Source organism: Tetranychus urticae, chromosome 2, assembly GCF_039701765.1.
Source record: "Tetranychus urticae isolate SD_2017Ah chromosome 2, NJAU_TeUrti_SD_1.0, whole genome shotgun sequence".
NCBI classification, from domain to species: Eukaryota; Metazoa; Arthropoda; class Arachnida; order Trombidiformes; family Tetranychidae; genus Tetranychus; species Tetranychus urticae.
The window spans coordinates 29,068,541-29,083,812 of NC_142959.1; the positions used below are offsets into that span (position 1 = coordinate 29,068,541).

The 15,272-nt window shown below is 31.5% G+C and overlaps 1 protein-coding gene across 1 annotated transcript; it reads right to left on the minus strand.

The window, feature by feature from the left end:
* Nucleotides 1-3,433: 3,433 nt before the first annotated feature.
* Nucleotides 3,434-10,221, minus strand: LOC107368165 (putative G protein-coupled receptor No18). The gene is made up of 2 exons (XM_015935951.3): nt 9,839-10,221; nt 3,434-7,879 (listed from the first exon to the last, which is right to left on the minus strand). Exon 2 carries the CDS (start codon nt 7,721-7,723, stop codon nt 6,341-6,343), a length of 1,383 nt encoding a protein of 460 aa, XP_015791437.1. The 5' UTR covers nt 7,724-7,879; nt 9,839-10,221; the 3' UTR covers nt 3,434-6,340.
* Between the last annotated feature and the right edge of the window lie 5,051 nt (nt 10,222-15,272).

The following is a 15,272-nucleotide window of genomic DNA, read 5'->3' on the forward strand; positions in this document are numbered from 1 at the left end:
TGAATATTTATTTGACAACATTTTGCAAACTCATTTAACTGTATTGAAACATGGAAAATGTATTTACTTTTGTCCAAATTGGATAATAACGAGTCTGACTTTTCTGTTGATTCAATGTTCGTCATTATCATTATTCCATTAATTCATTATATGAATTATATAAATTCATTATTGAAACTATTTTTGCCTCTTGTTTACCTCATAATGATGGATCAATATGGATGAGAGTATTTAATCAGTTTCATGATTAACGTTTCAATAGTCATCGAGAGACTTTCCTTGAAATGGGTTGAGATGTAAAAGTTGAACACTTTTTCGGATCGAATACTTTTTTCGATTAAATGTTGTCGATTGAGAGTATTATTAGGAATGATGATGATGATCATAATGGGGTGCAAGGGTAAAGTGAAGACAAAACTAAGCTCAATGATTTATTATTGCATTAATCAGTTGATTGCACAAGTTTTAATGACAGTTGTTGACCAAAGGATGGACTTCGGCTTCGCAATATTAGTATTAGTCTCGGAGTTAGTTTATTAACCCAACTAGTTTGAAGGAATCCAGTTGGGAATGGGTTTTGGCAAGAGAAATGGTTCCAAGTTGGAGTTGCTTAATGCAGAGAGGAAAAGAGTTTAAATGTCATCAATGAATATCAATCGAAGAATGAAAGAGCAAAATGAAAGATGATCATGAGAGTAAAAACAAACAAATAAAATTGCATTACTTTGCACCGAGAATGAATGTCGATAAAAATTAATGATTGTATCGCGCTATGGTTAATCAAGTTCAATGAATGAAATCTCAGAAAGAAAAGTATTCCTCATGAAATGCGGAGAAAAAGAGAAATGAGAATCATGAAAGTCTAGTGCAACTGGAGTGGAAGAGAAATTAGTTCACGCTATGAAACGATTTTTACGCAATGTTTACAAACATTAGTTTGCATACGAAATTCGAAAAGTCTATGAAAAGTATCGATAGAATCAAACCAAAAAGCGTTCTTGTTTTAGAGCATAATTGTGGAGCTTTTGATGAGACACAATAGAGTTTATTGAAGTCGCACTTTGTAAAATTAAGTGTAATTTCAATTTGAACTTTTCGTGATGTTTCGTCCCTTTTATGGCAACTTTAGCAATAATTTAATGACAAAGTTTTTGTTTCTCGATCAATGTTTGTTCACCTAAAGTCATGTCAAGCTGAGAGACAAAACAAAAGATAGAATCTAGTTGAATGTCGAGTTTAATGTTATGTAGAGTTGCTTTAGCTCTCTATGAAGTCTTTTTAAACAGATTGAATTGAAGTGTTCAGAGTTTGTATCGTGAAACATTCGCATATAATAATTACTCTTGTATATGACTTGAAAAGTATGGAGAAATGTTTATGCTTCAAATAAAGATGTTTTAGCGAGACATCAATTGGGTGACAATTGTAAGTTAAAGGGAAACAAAATTCACTCACAACAACTGACTTAATTCTGGATCTGACTGAGCTTCGAAACATTTTATGAACTTGCATTATTCTAACATTCACTTTTTCTGTTCAAGTCTCTAAGGAAGTGACAAGTTTCATGGGTAAGAGTTTCGACGTTTCAACTATTCCAGCTACTTGGTTGGAGATGTGGAAAAGTGTAGGAAGAAAAGAAAGCGTAAGATCTTAATCACTTTTATGCGAACCCATTACTTGGAAAAATTGTGAAGAGAAGAGCATAAGAAGATGAACAGACGGCGAAAATGGATACAAATAAAGTGGATAAAAACAAATGCTGGGAACATTAAGATTACAAGAAAGTGTTACATGAAGGCAAACAAAACATTGACAAAGCCCTTTGGGCTATTAGTTGTTCATTATCATCGAATCTTCCAAATGAAATGTTCGAAAACTTTTCTACTTTCTGTTCATTTTCTTTACTCAGATCAAGAAAATTTACCAAAATCTATGAGCAACCAAATGCAATCTTTCAATATTGCTGCACAAGATTGTACGAAACAAATAGACTTTTGTTAATTAGACCACTATTCTGTTTCAACTAATCTGTAGTGCAGTCGTTCCTTGTAATCCATTCAAATATGCTTGATAAACTTTTCGGTGAACTTATTAAATCTTATTGTCTCTATGAAACAATCTGGATGAAACCAGACGAAAAACAACAGAGTCTCAGAAAGAAGTTAACATTGCAGTTCTAAACTTTATCCGAGTAATTGAACACTTTGTTTTTGCTAATAAAGGTTTTCGAATGAAATTGCAGGTTAATTGTAAGCTCGTGTACAGACATGTTCTTGCTGTTATTGTTTCGATTGCAGGGCAGAAGCTAATGCTTTTAAAACATTGTCCAAAAAATGCATAACTCTTCAACTTCAAGCTGCGTTGTAATATGCTTATTCCTCGATTTCCTTCCAATAGTCAATCACGACTGATTGATCAGTTTGTCACTAACAATCAATCAATCAACAATTAGTGCAAAATTATTGACTTGACGATTTACTGCAACAATATTGTTGACTGCAAAATGACCTGAGTAATGGAAGCTTTCAACTTTAATTATCAAACAAATAAATTTCCTAATTGTCAATTTGGTTAATGCAATCATAAAATGCATAAGATATATTTAATTAGCAAATCAATCTAATAAAGTCAAAAACTATTAAACTCTACATTAGATTTAAAGAAGAAGCTGAAAGGGAATTGCAACGAAATGCTAGCAAAAGGTACGACGAACTGAGAGTAAAAAGGTTAAAGATGCTCTAAAACAATTCATATTCATTCTTCAACATTTTTGCTGATCAATAACGAAAAACGTATTGCAAAGTTTAATACGAGGTGAAAGTTTAATACCACTAAAGATGAATATGGAGAAGTAAAAAACACTTGGAGAAGCCTCTTGAATTAACAGTTTTATGAACATAATCATTATTGTTATAGACTAGTTGTTTAAGTTGATTAATAATGAACAGTTAACTGCCCTTTAATGAGTTGTCATTAATTTAATATTTCCCAAAAGTATTCTTTCCATTACAGGTTGTTCATCACTTTTCACGAGCATTATCATTATTTTATTATAAACCAAACCATAAACCAGAAAAGTTGAGCAAAATCCTCAAAGAGGAATGAATGAATAAAGTGAATGCTGTTTATACTTTTAATTTTGAATATTTTCTTCTTCCATTATTTTGCAATTGATCAGCGATATGCATTAAATGCATATGAGAATGCAATTAGTTATTCTACTTACGTTAGTTCGTTGGGTTAACCAAGTTGAATTTGAGCAACTCTAAAAATATTGAAAAGTTCATAAGTAAAGCTAAAGGAAGAAGTTTGAAACAAAATTTTGTGTTCTTTGAAAGATTTTGTTTCTTTCCTTTTCCAAAAACTCACCTCGTAATTCAATTACAATTCAATTGCCTTCTGGGTTAGAAAAATAGTGTTCAATTGGTTCAAAGGATGCAAAAGTACATTTGTTTATTGAGAGATTGAGTCAAAGTAAAACTGTTTAAGTCCATTTTATAATAACAAATATTTTACAATTCGTTTAACTTGGAATCATAACGATAATAATATAATGGCGAATGGAGCAAGGACTGCAACGAAGAGAAAAAAAGATTTCTGTTTTCATTTTTTACTTCAACTCTTTCACTACATTTTGCTCTTTTCTCATTTCGTTTGTTACTTCTCGTTTTATTAGCATTTCACTTGAAAGATGAGATAAATTGAGTTAGAGTAGAATAAGAAAAATGACTTTTCGCGAATGAAAATTTCCAAATCAACCAATTTGTTTCTGTCTCTTCTTATATTAACATAGATTTCATCAGTTGTACATAATGAAATAAAATCAACTAAAGGTTGACTTATTCACAATTGAGTTCAACAAGATACCTTATTAGATGCATGGAATCACTCTTGTCTCTGTCATCAATTACAATGTTGAGTTCAATTCGTTATTTATTTGGATTCATGTAGGAAGTTTAACATGAAATAACAACTAAAATTTCATAATTGGACGCTAATCCATCAGCTTCTATTTCATCTCATTTTATTCGTTCCATTTCAAAATTTCTCATTTGTCTCGACTGTATTTCACTGGGAAACTTGATCATCTTATTTTGAATTTGAGCAAACTTTCTTTTCTTGTGTTACATTATTGGAACATCGATGCTTTATTAGTAATCAGATATTTCATTATTATATTATGCACTTTGCTATTTGGACTAATAAAGTTATAAAAAAAGTTGAATGATCATTTGAATGATGGTTATCGTTACATCAAAATGAACAAAAATAGCTCAGCTTCTAGAGAAGAGCGGAAAAGTAAACTTCAGAAACAAAGTCATTGAAACTATTATCTTTTATGCTACTCACTGTTATGATTGATTATCAAACCAGAATGCTATTCAACTTGGAACCTTAAGCTAACCTAATCCAACCTTTCCACTTTCATCAGCCTTGAGAACCACAGGACATGTCAAAAGGTTGAAAAAAGTCCAATGCTTAACTCGTTAAGATCAATAATAAACTGAACAGATAAGGTTAAATTTCAGTTGGATTAACAGGTTCATTATTTTTGTGGGTAGATCTAGAAACTTGCCATAAAAATGATGAATTTTTAAATGAAATCTGATGTGAAAGGAGTAACCATGCATATAAGAGATGAAAACTGTCATAATCATGTGAAAGTGCACCTGCAATATCAAACTTGATATCTTTTCTTCCGGCTATTTCGATTACGAGTCGTGAGTTTGCTCATCTATTGCTTTCACATTTCATGTTTCACTGCAATGTGCAAATGCATTCTACAATCGGAATTTCGTTCGTTCTTTCGTTTGTTTACAACAAAATATAACTCTTCATTTATTACCTCGAATTGCGTCTCCAATAGCATTATGCATTATTTAAGTTGGAAGTGGAATCAGCACATGGAAGCTCAAGGTAAACTTCTAGTTCTGCTGCCACTTGCGAGTCATTTCCAATAAACAGAGTATTTTAGCGAACCTTTTACTTTCTACATTTGTCACGTTGTATTGCAAATCGATTCTAATAGAGCTAACTAGCTTTAATAACAATCTAAGCATTGCTCGCGATTATAAGCAAAATAACTTTCATTTCAGTTCATAACATAAAATTAGTTCTTTATTTACTCGACTGAAATTGTTTGCAAATCTTCCAGTTCTTCTTTTAAGAAGAATGTCATTTATGTCAGAAGGAGATCGAATGGTCCAACCTAAACAGCCTTGGAATACATAGCATTAAGTGGTATGAAATCTTAATGTTTAGCTACTCGAATGTTTCCTTAGCTAGAGTGTCATCAGAAGTCCAGTTTTCAACGAAACATGTTGGAGCCAATTACTGTACAATCATGTTCTAAAGCGCCCGCATTTTCCAAGTTCCCTCTGTCAGCACTAAGCTGTTTGAAAACATTGCAATTTGATTTTCTTGAGATTGCAATTCATCCTTTCATAACCATTGAAAATGAAAAAGTCGAGTATGCAAAGTACAATATAAAGATGAAAATTGGGAAACAAGATGAGCAGGAATTTGTAGTAAAAGAAATAGAAGCAACGAAAAGATGAATATTATTTTATTTCTCATCACACTCAAGTTATCAGTAATAAAGATGTTATTTTGAAGGAAGTAAGTAAAAAAGATGTTGCTTTTGATGAAAAATGAATTGAGACGAAAGGGAAGAAGAGAAAGGGTTAAATTGGAATGAAAAAGGAAAATTGTTCATTTCTTTTCTCAAACTTTTATATATTCAGATATTTGTTGTTATAAATGTTAACATTTGGCTTCTTTGATTATTTATACAAAATTTTATCATTCGATTTATATTTATATATTTATATTTATACATTTGTTGTATACTTTTTATAATACATTTCCAACATTGTCATTATTCATAACAATAACGAAAAGTAGCACCTTTGGCATTTATTATATCAATTATCTAACACAATAATATTGTTGGAACCAATTTAAAGCTGACAAAAATGTTCACCAAATCAATTTGAGTGAAAAAAGGTAACTAAAAGAGGAAAACATGAAATGAACAAAAGTCAACTTTTCGAGGTATTTCCAGCATTACATGTTCTGAACAATCTTGCCTTTGCTTTATTACTATCAGCCTCTCAACTGTTGAGTATTTTTGGATCGTTTGTCTTTAGCTGTCTATTTTTGTTCATAAAAATACATGGAATGAAGAAAAGGAAATAAGAGAAAAGAAATAAAGAGAATGGGAAAAAGAAGAAGAAAAAGGATGAAGAAGACAATTGGTTATTCTTTGTTGATTTGTGTTTTGGTCTTGTTTTCTTGTTGAACGTTCAAGAGTTGTTAGTTTTATTGAATATTGATCAAATCAATCTGATCGTGTAGAGCATCGTAATTGCCTTGCAAAGGCTCTTCTGAAGTCAACATTAAAAATGGTATAAATAACTGGATTCAAAGCTGAATTAAAGTAACCCAACCAGGTAATAAAAGCTCGTACCTCAAATGAAACATACGGATAGAAAGGTATTACTAGGTACATGATGAAAAAAGGTAACCAGCAAATGGTAAAGACTCCCATCACTACTCCCAGTATACGGGCTGCTCGTCTTTCCTTTGATAAACTAATTCTTTGCTTTTCTTCCCAAAACTTGGCCACTGTGTTTGGTTGACCTCCTGATTTGCTTGTCCCGTGCTTTTTGCTGGCTGAACGACTGGTCGATTTGCTCGATTTTATACTTTCATTTATTGTATCACCCGTTGCCGATTCGGTTCTTGATGAATCGTCCATCACTATATATTTGTCTGTTATTGAAGGTAAATTGTGGTCATGACGGGAACCTTGAAGGATTGGTGATGAAGACTGGGAAGAGGATTCATTGGTTCCACAACCAACCGTGTTATCACATCTATTGGTGCGATTATTATTGCTGACAATATTGTTGATTCGGTTGTTGGTCGAGTCGTTTAAAGTTATGTTTGTTGAATTTACAACACTGGCACTAACTGCACCTGACATGGACAATGAAGTTGTTCCCGTTGTGGTTGAATGAAGTCCTATCGATTGATTTGGAACATTGGCACGTTCACGCAACCTTTTACGAGTCGCTTTGTAAATTTTGTAATAAACTACCGACATGATAACCAGTGGAACATAGAATGAACCTGAAGCTGAATAGATGACGTAACCGATGTGTTCACTGTATTTACAAGGTGTGTCACCATCAAAGGAATCGGGCCAATCGTTCCAACCGAAAATGGGTGGAATCGAAATGACACCAGAAATTATCCAAATGGCGGCAATTTTACACAAAACGGCTCGGACGGTTCGTCGCTGAGCATAATTGATGGGATCATAAATGGCCCAGTAACGGTCCAATGCAATGGCACAAAGGTTTAGTATGGAAGCGGTGCACAGAAGTACATCCGAAGTGAGCCACATTTCACACAAAAAAGTACCGAAAATCCATCGATCCAATAGCATATCAACAATACTGAAAGGCATAACAATAACGGCAACCGCAATGTCAGCCGAAGCAAGGCTAACAAGGAACATGTTTTGAACATTTTTCAACGGACGATATGAAAATATTGATATAATGACCATTGTGTTGCCAACAATGGTAAATATGGTAACAGCAGTTAAACTCACAATCATCAACAAAGTCTTTGGTGATTCAATGTTCGGCTCGGTCGAACTAACGGCAACATCATTCCAATCACTTGCGGTCAGATTCAAGTCATCTTCATCCATCGTTCACTAGTGGGTCTCACTTGGTTACAACGGAATGACAAGGAATCAGAAAGGGAGAAGAATTCATTTACACTTCATTTTCTTCTCCCTTCCAAGAAACTCAAACTATTTGGAACTTGCAAATTCCGTCTCTGTAAATCACTGAACCAAATGAATCTAAAACAAGAAAAGAAATTGTTGAATTAGAATAATTAAATTGAGAGAAAGTTAAGTGTGCAATTTGATTGCAAATTACTTTAGCAAAAAGTCAATTAGTGCAACATTACAAATCTCAATAATAGATGATAAATGAACTATTAATGAAGCTCAAATTGAACTCAATAAGTAAGTTCAATTTTACATGAACAACAATTGAAGGATTCAACTCTTATCGATCCAAAGTGCCTGGTTAAAAGTAGTTGAAACATTAATTGCTCATGATGGATGATAATATTCAATTAAACAATTGGTTCAAGTAGCAGTTGATGTTGAGCTGTTTCACAGCATTCACAGAACTATTTCAACAATTTTTCAACCAAAATATCACCAAGAAAATGTTTTCCATTCCCTTTACTCTAATCCTAATCATGATCATTATAATGAACAAGATTGATTGTCGAATACAATTTTTTCGACTTTCTACTTCACTTGACATGAATCGTTCAAAGAGTGAAAATTAATACAATTTTGTGACAAAATACAAAAGCAACTCTTTCATTATCATGATAATTAATATTAATAACATTCTGTTGAACCAATGAAACTTGGATTAAGTTAAATTTAATTAAACTTGTTAACCAAAAGTAAATATTGAACAAGCTAATTACATTGTACAATCGCTTGAATCATTTTTTCCCTTAACCTGAAAACATTTCATTATAAGCAGTTAACGATTCAACAATTTACTAATTGTCTTTGGAGTAAAAGGGAAACTCGAAAATTTATTCCTTCAACTTGTTCTATCATCTTTTCTGGATCAACCAATTTCGTCACTTAAGCCTTTCCAATGTGAAAACGTTTTTGGGTTAAACATAACATTGATGATAAAAGGGTATAACAATTGGAATGAGAATAAAGTGTTGAAATGTTCTGAAGATCAATAAATATCTCAATACCAATTGTTGCTGTTTCTTCATGATCGCTAAGTAAGAATTTAGTTTTCCTTTTTTTAGTTTTTTTTCATGTAACTCTTTTTTATTGCATTACAATCAACAGTGAAGGTGAACCTAAACTGGTAAGGAAAAGATGAACGAACAGTTGAAATAAGCTAAAGCGTATTATCAACGATTCTTTAAGCCTTTTCTTTCTTTTCGCTTGTCTTTTTTGTAAGGCAACCAAAATACATTGTCAAGACTATTATTGTTGAAAATCGTATCGAGATTCCTATTGAACATATTACCGTGAGTAGAATTTTTCTTTTTTTCTTCTTCTTTCGAACAGATTACTCACTTTTTCTATCATCATTATGCCTTCCCTTTGATTTACTAACAAATGCTTTTAAGCATCACCTTCTGTTCAAGTTTGGCTCTTTTTTCATTTTCCCTTTTCTCTATTCACTTTTATATAAAAATCACAGCGAGAACTTTTTCTTCTTCATTCTATTCTGAACATTGAAAATCTGCAAAGAAAAGCAAAACGAACAGAAAGAGAGAGAAAAAGTGGAAAGAAAAATTATTCAATGGAAGGAATGAGAAAAGAATGGAAAAAAAGAATGAAAAGTCAAAACAAATGAACAATTGATCATGTTTGTTAGTTTTTTTCATTCTCTTTTTTCTTCATCAGTAACTATTTATTGATGTTAACAATAAAAAACATAATCGAGTCGAACAGCTAAAAGTATCGGCGAAAATGAACTCATGATCTCTTGAAATAAGTGAAGATTTCAAGTTCGAATGAAAGTAAAAGAAAAAAACTTTAAACTTGAAAATTCGAAATTTGCCTCCCAGTCACTGGGAGTGAAATAACAGAATAAGCATTACAAGAATAATGGTGATAATGTTGATAGAAACAAATGTTGAACTCGATGTTGAATGTTTTTTGCATTATTGCCTTTTCCTTTCAACTCGCAATTAATCACAATTGTCAATAGTAAAACTTATTGACCACTTGGAATGGGAAAAGTAAAATTATATTTACCTTGGAACAAACTGATTGAGCAGAATAAACGAAACAAGAATGAATTCTGATAATGCTGAGTGCTTTCAAGCTACTTTAAGATTCGTCTTATTCAGGGTTTATCCACTGTTCACAAACTATCACAAAACATGGTCAATCCTGGAATGAAGGTGGATGCATTTTCCAGCTACTTTTGTTTCTGTTGAGTAGCAAAAGAAAAGGAAATGAGTAAATCGTTTCGATTGATGGACACTAAAAGTTGATAAAGACGGAGTCGATAATGAACGGAAAAAGAAAATACAATTTCATGTTTGTTCAATGATCAAAGTTGCTGTTCGAAGTAAGGAAATGAAAAGGAATGGCAAACCCTGAGAAGCGAAATCAACTCGAAGCAGGGAATGACTAACAGAATAATGGTTCAACACAACTTCCAACTCAATATATTGCAACTCTGGAGTCGAATCAATTCCATTTAGTCTTTTTCTGTTCTCTCTCTCTTCTCACTCTTCAACTCTTTTTACACTTTATTCAATATTCTTAGTTCATCATGTTTATCTTCTCATTCACCTTCATTCGCATCATTCAAGTCGATCTCTTTTACCTGGACATTTGTCTTTTCATTTTTTTCTTTTCTTTCCTCATAATCATTCCTTCATTTCGATCAACCAAAATCAGTTTTGTCTGAATTTTCTTCTTTTTTCTCATTCTCTTTCCAATTGAAATTTTCATAATTTTGTCTAGAATAGAAGAAAAAACAATATCGAAGTTGAAAAATTTATTCTTTCCCTTCTTGTTCACCACACTTTTTGTTCGAATGATTAGCTTAGTTCTGGGATTTGACAAAAAAAAATGCTGATTCAACCTTTTTCGTTCATTTCATTGATTCCTTCAATAACAAGTAATGAATCTTTTGAAATCACTGAATTCACCAGGAATTTCATTCTTTCCTTTTGCTCATTTATTTGCACTTTTCTTTATCAAATCGTCATGAAACTTAATAAACTTTAAGATTTTGTTCATTCTTTTCAAACTTCAAATTCTGGTTCTCAAAATTCCAAGTAAATTCGAGCCATCTTATTATTCAACCCAGACATTCAAATCTTTATTCCAACATCAATTCAAAACAAAGAAAAAATATTTTCAGGGCTAAAATTCCACATTGTGACCTTATTTCGGTTAAAATCAATGGAATGCTTTGGAAAGAAATGAGCTGATCTTCATTGGAATCAAACAGAACGAAAGAACTGCAACTAACCAGATTCCATCAATAAAGCTAACATTTTAGGTTGGCTTTTGAAACCCAGACAGTCGCCTGAATAATCATGAAAATATTTCATTGTTGGTTTGATTTTATTGAAATGTGATCAGATGGAAGCTATTTAACTGAACCTTGCTCTGATTCATCATTTAACTGGCTTAATCAGGGAGAAAATTATCATTTCAATGATAGAAGCATGGAAAAAAGAAATAAAATTTTTCTTCTTTTGGTGTATTTAAGATGAAAACTAACTTGACGTTGATGCGCCAACTCTCACCGGATAAACCTTCATAATGATTTGAATGATTTCCGAATAAAGCAGCTTACGATTGATTCTCATTCAATCATGATGAGTAACAGAAAAAATCCAAGCATTCATATTGCCACTAATTTCCTGCAACTGATCACCATCATTAATTCAGAAAGAAAAAAAGTTGTCTCTTGTTCGATTTTCTTTCTTTTTCCATTTATTCTTTGCTTTTTCATCCTCATTATTATGATTATTATTATTATTGAAATCATCTTCCATTGTAATTGAACAATACAATTTGATCCCAGATGGAACTCGAAATGTTCAAAAAAAGAAGAATAAGAAACGAAAATATAAGGCGAACCGAAAAATGGAAAATAGGAAAAGATTCTTATTCCTCTCAAAACAAGCAAAGATACAATCTTTCAAAGCCAATATTGAATTTCATGAGTTACATCGCCAGAACTTCATCATGTATACACTTGCATAAATTCATTTGAAAATCATTATGTTGCTTCATGGAAATTATTTCCCTGGAAGAATGTTGAAATTTGTATCAAAAGTGTGACAATATTTATCCAGTGAAAGAATCGAAAACTTTTAATGAGAAAAAAAACTTTTGATGAATATTGAAATAGAAAAATTGTATTCCAAATCATGGAATATTGGAAAATGTTTCACTCCCAGTTGGAATAATCAACTCTTTTCTTTTCCTCTCAAATTATCATTTGAATAGTTCCAACATGACTGTGAATATTGAATGAAAATGTTAATTTGATTGATAGCAGTAAACAGAGAAAAAAAAGTTCATCTTAAGAGTGACAACAATCATCATAAGTGGAATGACAAAAGAAGAAGAAATTCGTTTCATTACTGACTAACCTAATGGGATAACATTGAGCAGTTTCAGTTGATTGACCATTCATCAATCGACCAACAATTGAGCCAAGTTTCGTTGGAACGAAAGGGAGAAAAGAAAAGCAAAAAATGTCGAAAAAAAGCAAAGAAAACAATTTAATGTAAACCATTATCAATGTTAATAAGATTATCTATCATCTGATTATTTGACTTAATAAGATTTATCGGTCTAAATTATATGCTTCAAGAATATTGAATTGACCCTTAACAGCTGATTTAACAGTTGACTTTTTGCTTGGCTCATTGTTGTCTTGTGTTTGATGAAGAAAAAGGAAAGAAATGAGAAAATGATAAACGATAAAGAATCGGAAAAATGAGGAAAAGTTTGTTAACTTGGAGTATTGGATGAAAAGATACAAAAAGTTGATATTATATCCAATATAATAATAATGATACACAAGTAACATCATATCTGTTTACATTGAGTAACCTTTTATTGGTTTATAACTTTTTACGTTTTTTCATCTCAAGAGAGATTCTCAATTGATCAGACGACCATGATCATGTTAGACCTTTTTGCTTTCTTTGGCTTTTTCTTGCTTCCTTGGTTATTTGGGTTTTAAGAGAATCCAAAATAAGATTGATGATTTTATCGTTAGGATGAGAATGAAAAGGTTGAATGAAAGAGAAACAAAATTCAACTTTTCGCTTCTTCTCATTATCAGAGGATCGACTTTTAAGGATGAAAAATTGATCAAAAATTATCATTAAACCGACCAATTTTCAATATCGATTCTGGGATAAATATTTTTCTGCTCAAAAGTCGAGAGACTTTTCATTTTCGGTTTTTTTTGAGCAACGCTTTAGATTAAATTTTTACTTTTCGCATTCAAATTTTTTTCCATTTCATGGTTTGAATGTTTTGAAATGTTTGCTTCTAATATATACAAATTGAGTGATGAATGAACTTTTAGTTTTCCCTTCAATCGGAATCAATGAGCAAAGGAGAAATCGTGAAATTCTCGGTTTACATTACGCTTTGAATGAAACAAAAGGTTTAGCCAACTTTGGAAATGAATTCAAATTACTTTCATGATCTTTTGACATTTCATTGTCTTGTTTCAGTTGATTGATAAATCGCAAAATTAATGAGCAAAAAGTGTTCATTAATATTAATTTTAGCGAATCAAATATGAAAATTAGCGAAAGAAAGTTAATCATGAAAAATAAATGAAATAAAACAGAGTTGATATTGAGAAATAAAGATTTTGATTAGACATTTATTGAGATGATCGATTGCTTTAAAGGTTGGCTAATTTATGTTCGATTAAACTGTAGACGGTTAAATTCATTATCGATGAAGATTATTCAACAAAGGGGAGAAATTAAAGGTAAAAAGAAAATTGAAAAACACGAAAAGCCCGCAATTAGAATGGATTGCACTTGTTTCTGATTACTTCAGTTTATTATTCAGTCGTTGATCTTTATGTTTGTTTTGAAAAGTAATACTTTTAGGTTATATAAATAAGGGCGATGATTAATATTATACGACAGTTAACACACTTTTGTTTGGTGTAATAGACTGGTTTAAGGTGATATTGCATTGATGAATGTAGAACTTTATGAATGAATATTAACTTGAGAAATTCAAATCTCAGAATTTAAGATAAAGAATTATTCTCTCTGTCGATCAATTTTTTATTGGTTTCAGAAGGTTGTATATTTAGGTCGTGAGCATTTGAGCAATGAGCTATTTTCTTGGAGTCCAGATGAAAAAAGTTTAGGTTGCATGTTTTTGGATGCTTGTTCAACATTTGATTGTGGTTTCAGGACAGAAACAAAACCAATAAATCATCATTTGTTGTAGACCTGTATAAGCATCAGAATTCTCATGGAGACTCAAGTAAATTGGAAACGATAAAAAATAGAATGTGAAACAAAATTGAACACAATTAAACGTTAAATTATCGAAATATAATGTGAATCACTGTTATTCCTTTCATCTGATGACGAAAAATCTCAAGATTTACTGGCCTTGTTTCCGTTATTACTAGCACAGGGCTTATAAGTGCTGGCATTTTTTATCTATTACTGTGCACTACTCGATTAAAATTCACTTAGGCTTTGCTCAAAAACCAGTTCTAAAATCATTTTAGTGCACATGTGCTTGAGAGACAATAAGAACAGCGCTCAAAAGTAAATATCACTCACTTAACTAAGCACTATACTGGTTTGTGCAGGAAGACGATAGCTAAGCCATCAGCTCTGGGCTTATGAAATGGGTCTTAGTGATCCGAAGAAAAAAGACATTTCTGGATCATCTTTTGATTTATCATGTTGCATTTGATCGTTAAAAACGATGAATTGGTGATCAAACAAATTAGTGAAATGAAATATTCATATATCGATGTTGCAATGGGAAGTAATTAATCACAGAAATTTCATGATTATATCCATTTAATTATATATCATTCAATTAATCGCAAGAAGCTGTGAAAAAATTGCGTTGATTACCTGTTAATACATTTACTCTTTTCCCGATTAACTTTCTAATTAGGATAACATTTCAGGTTGAACAAGATTAATTTGATTTTTTATCTATTCTCAAGTGGTTTAAGTAAAGATAAACAGTAAAGTTTTGATCAACTTTACATCAATTTGATTACAATTAAATGAGAAACTAACGAGAAAAGTGATTCATTTTCTTGCATGGATAAAGTTCAATGTTGATGATGAATTATCTAGTTGAGTTGATAAAGGGTTTCTCAAAGTTGGAAATCCAATTGAAAGATGTAATCACAAATCATAATGAAAAAGAAACGCAAAAAATTTAACAAAAAAAGCGATTAATGAAGTTGCAAAAAACCTCAAGTTGAGACTATTACAATCAATTGAACAACTTTTCGTGTTGATCAAAAAAACAACAAAAATTTTAACCTTTCATGTGATAATGAATAAGAGAAAAAAATGAAGAGCTTAATTTAGTTCTTTTTTCATTCAATTTCAACTGAATAGATGCGGATGAGGCAACCAAATTGCTACCTAATTCAAGGTTAATTGGATTGTTTGCTTTTGATTGTTACGATTGG

Excerpts from the sequence above, each read along its gene's own strand:
- LOC107368165 (XM_015935951.3), bottom strand. The coding sequence starts at position 7,723 with ATGGATGAAGATGACTTGAATCTGACCGCAAGTGATTGGAATGATGTT.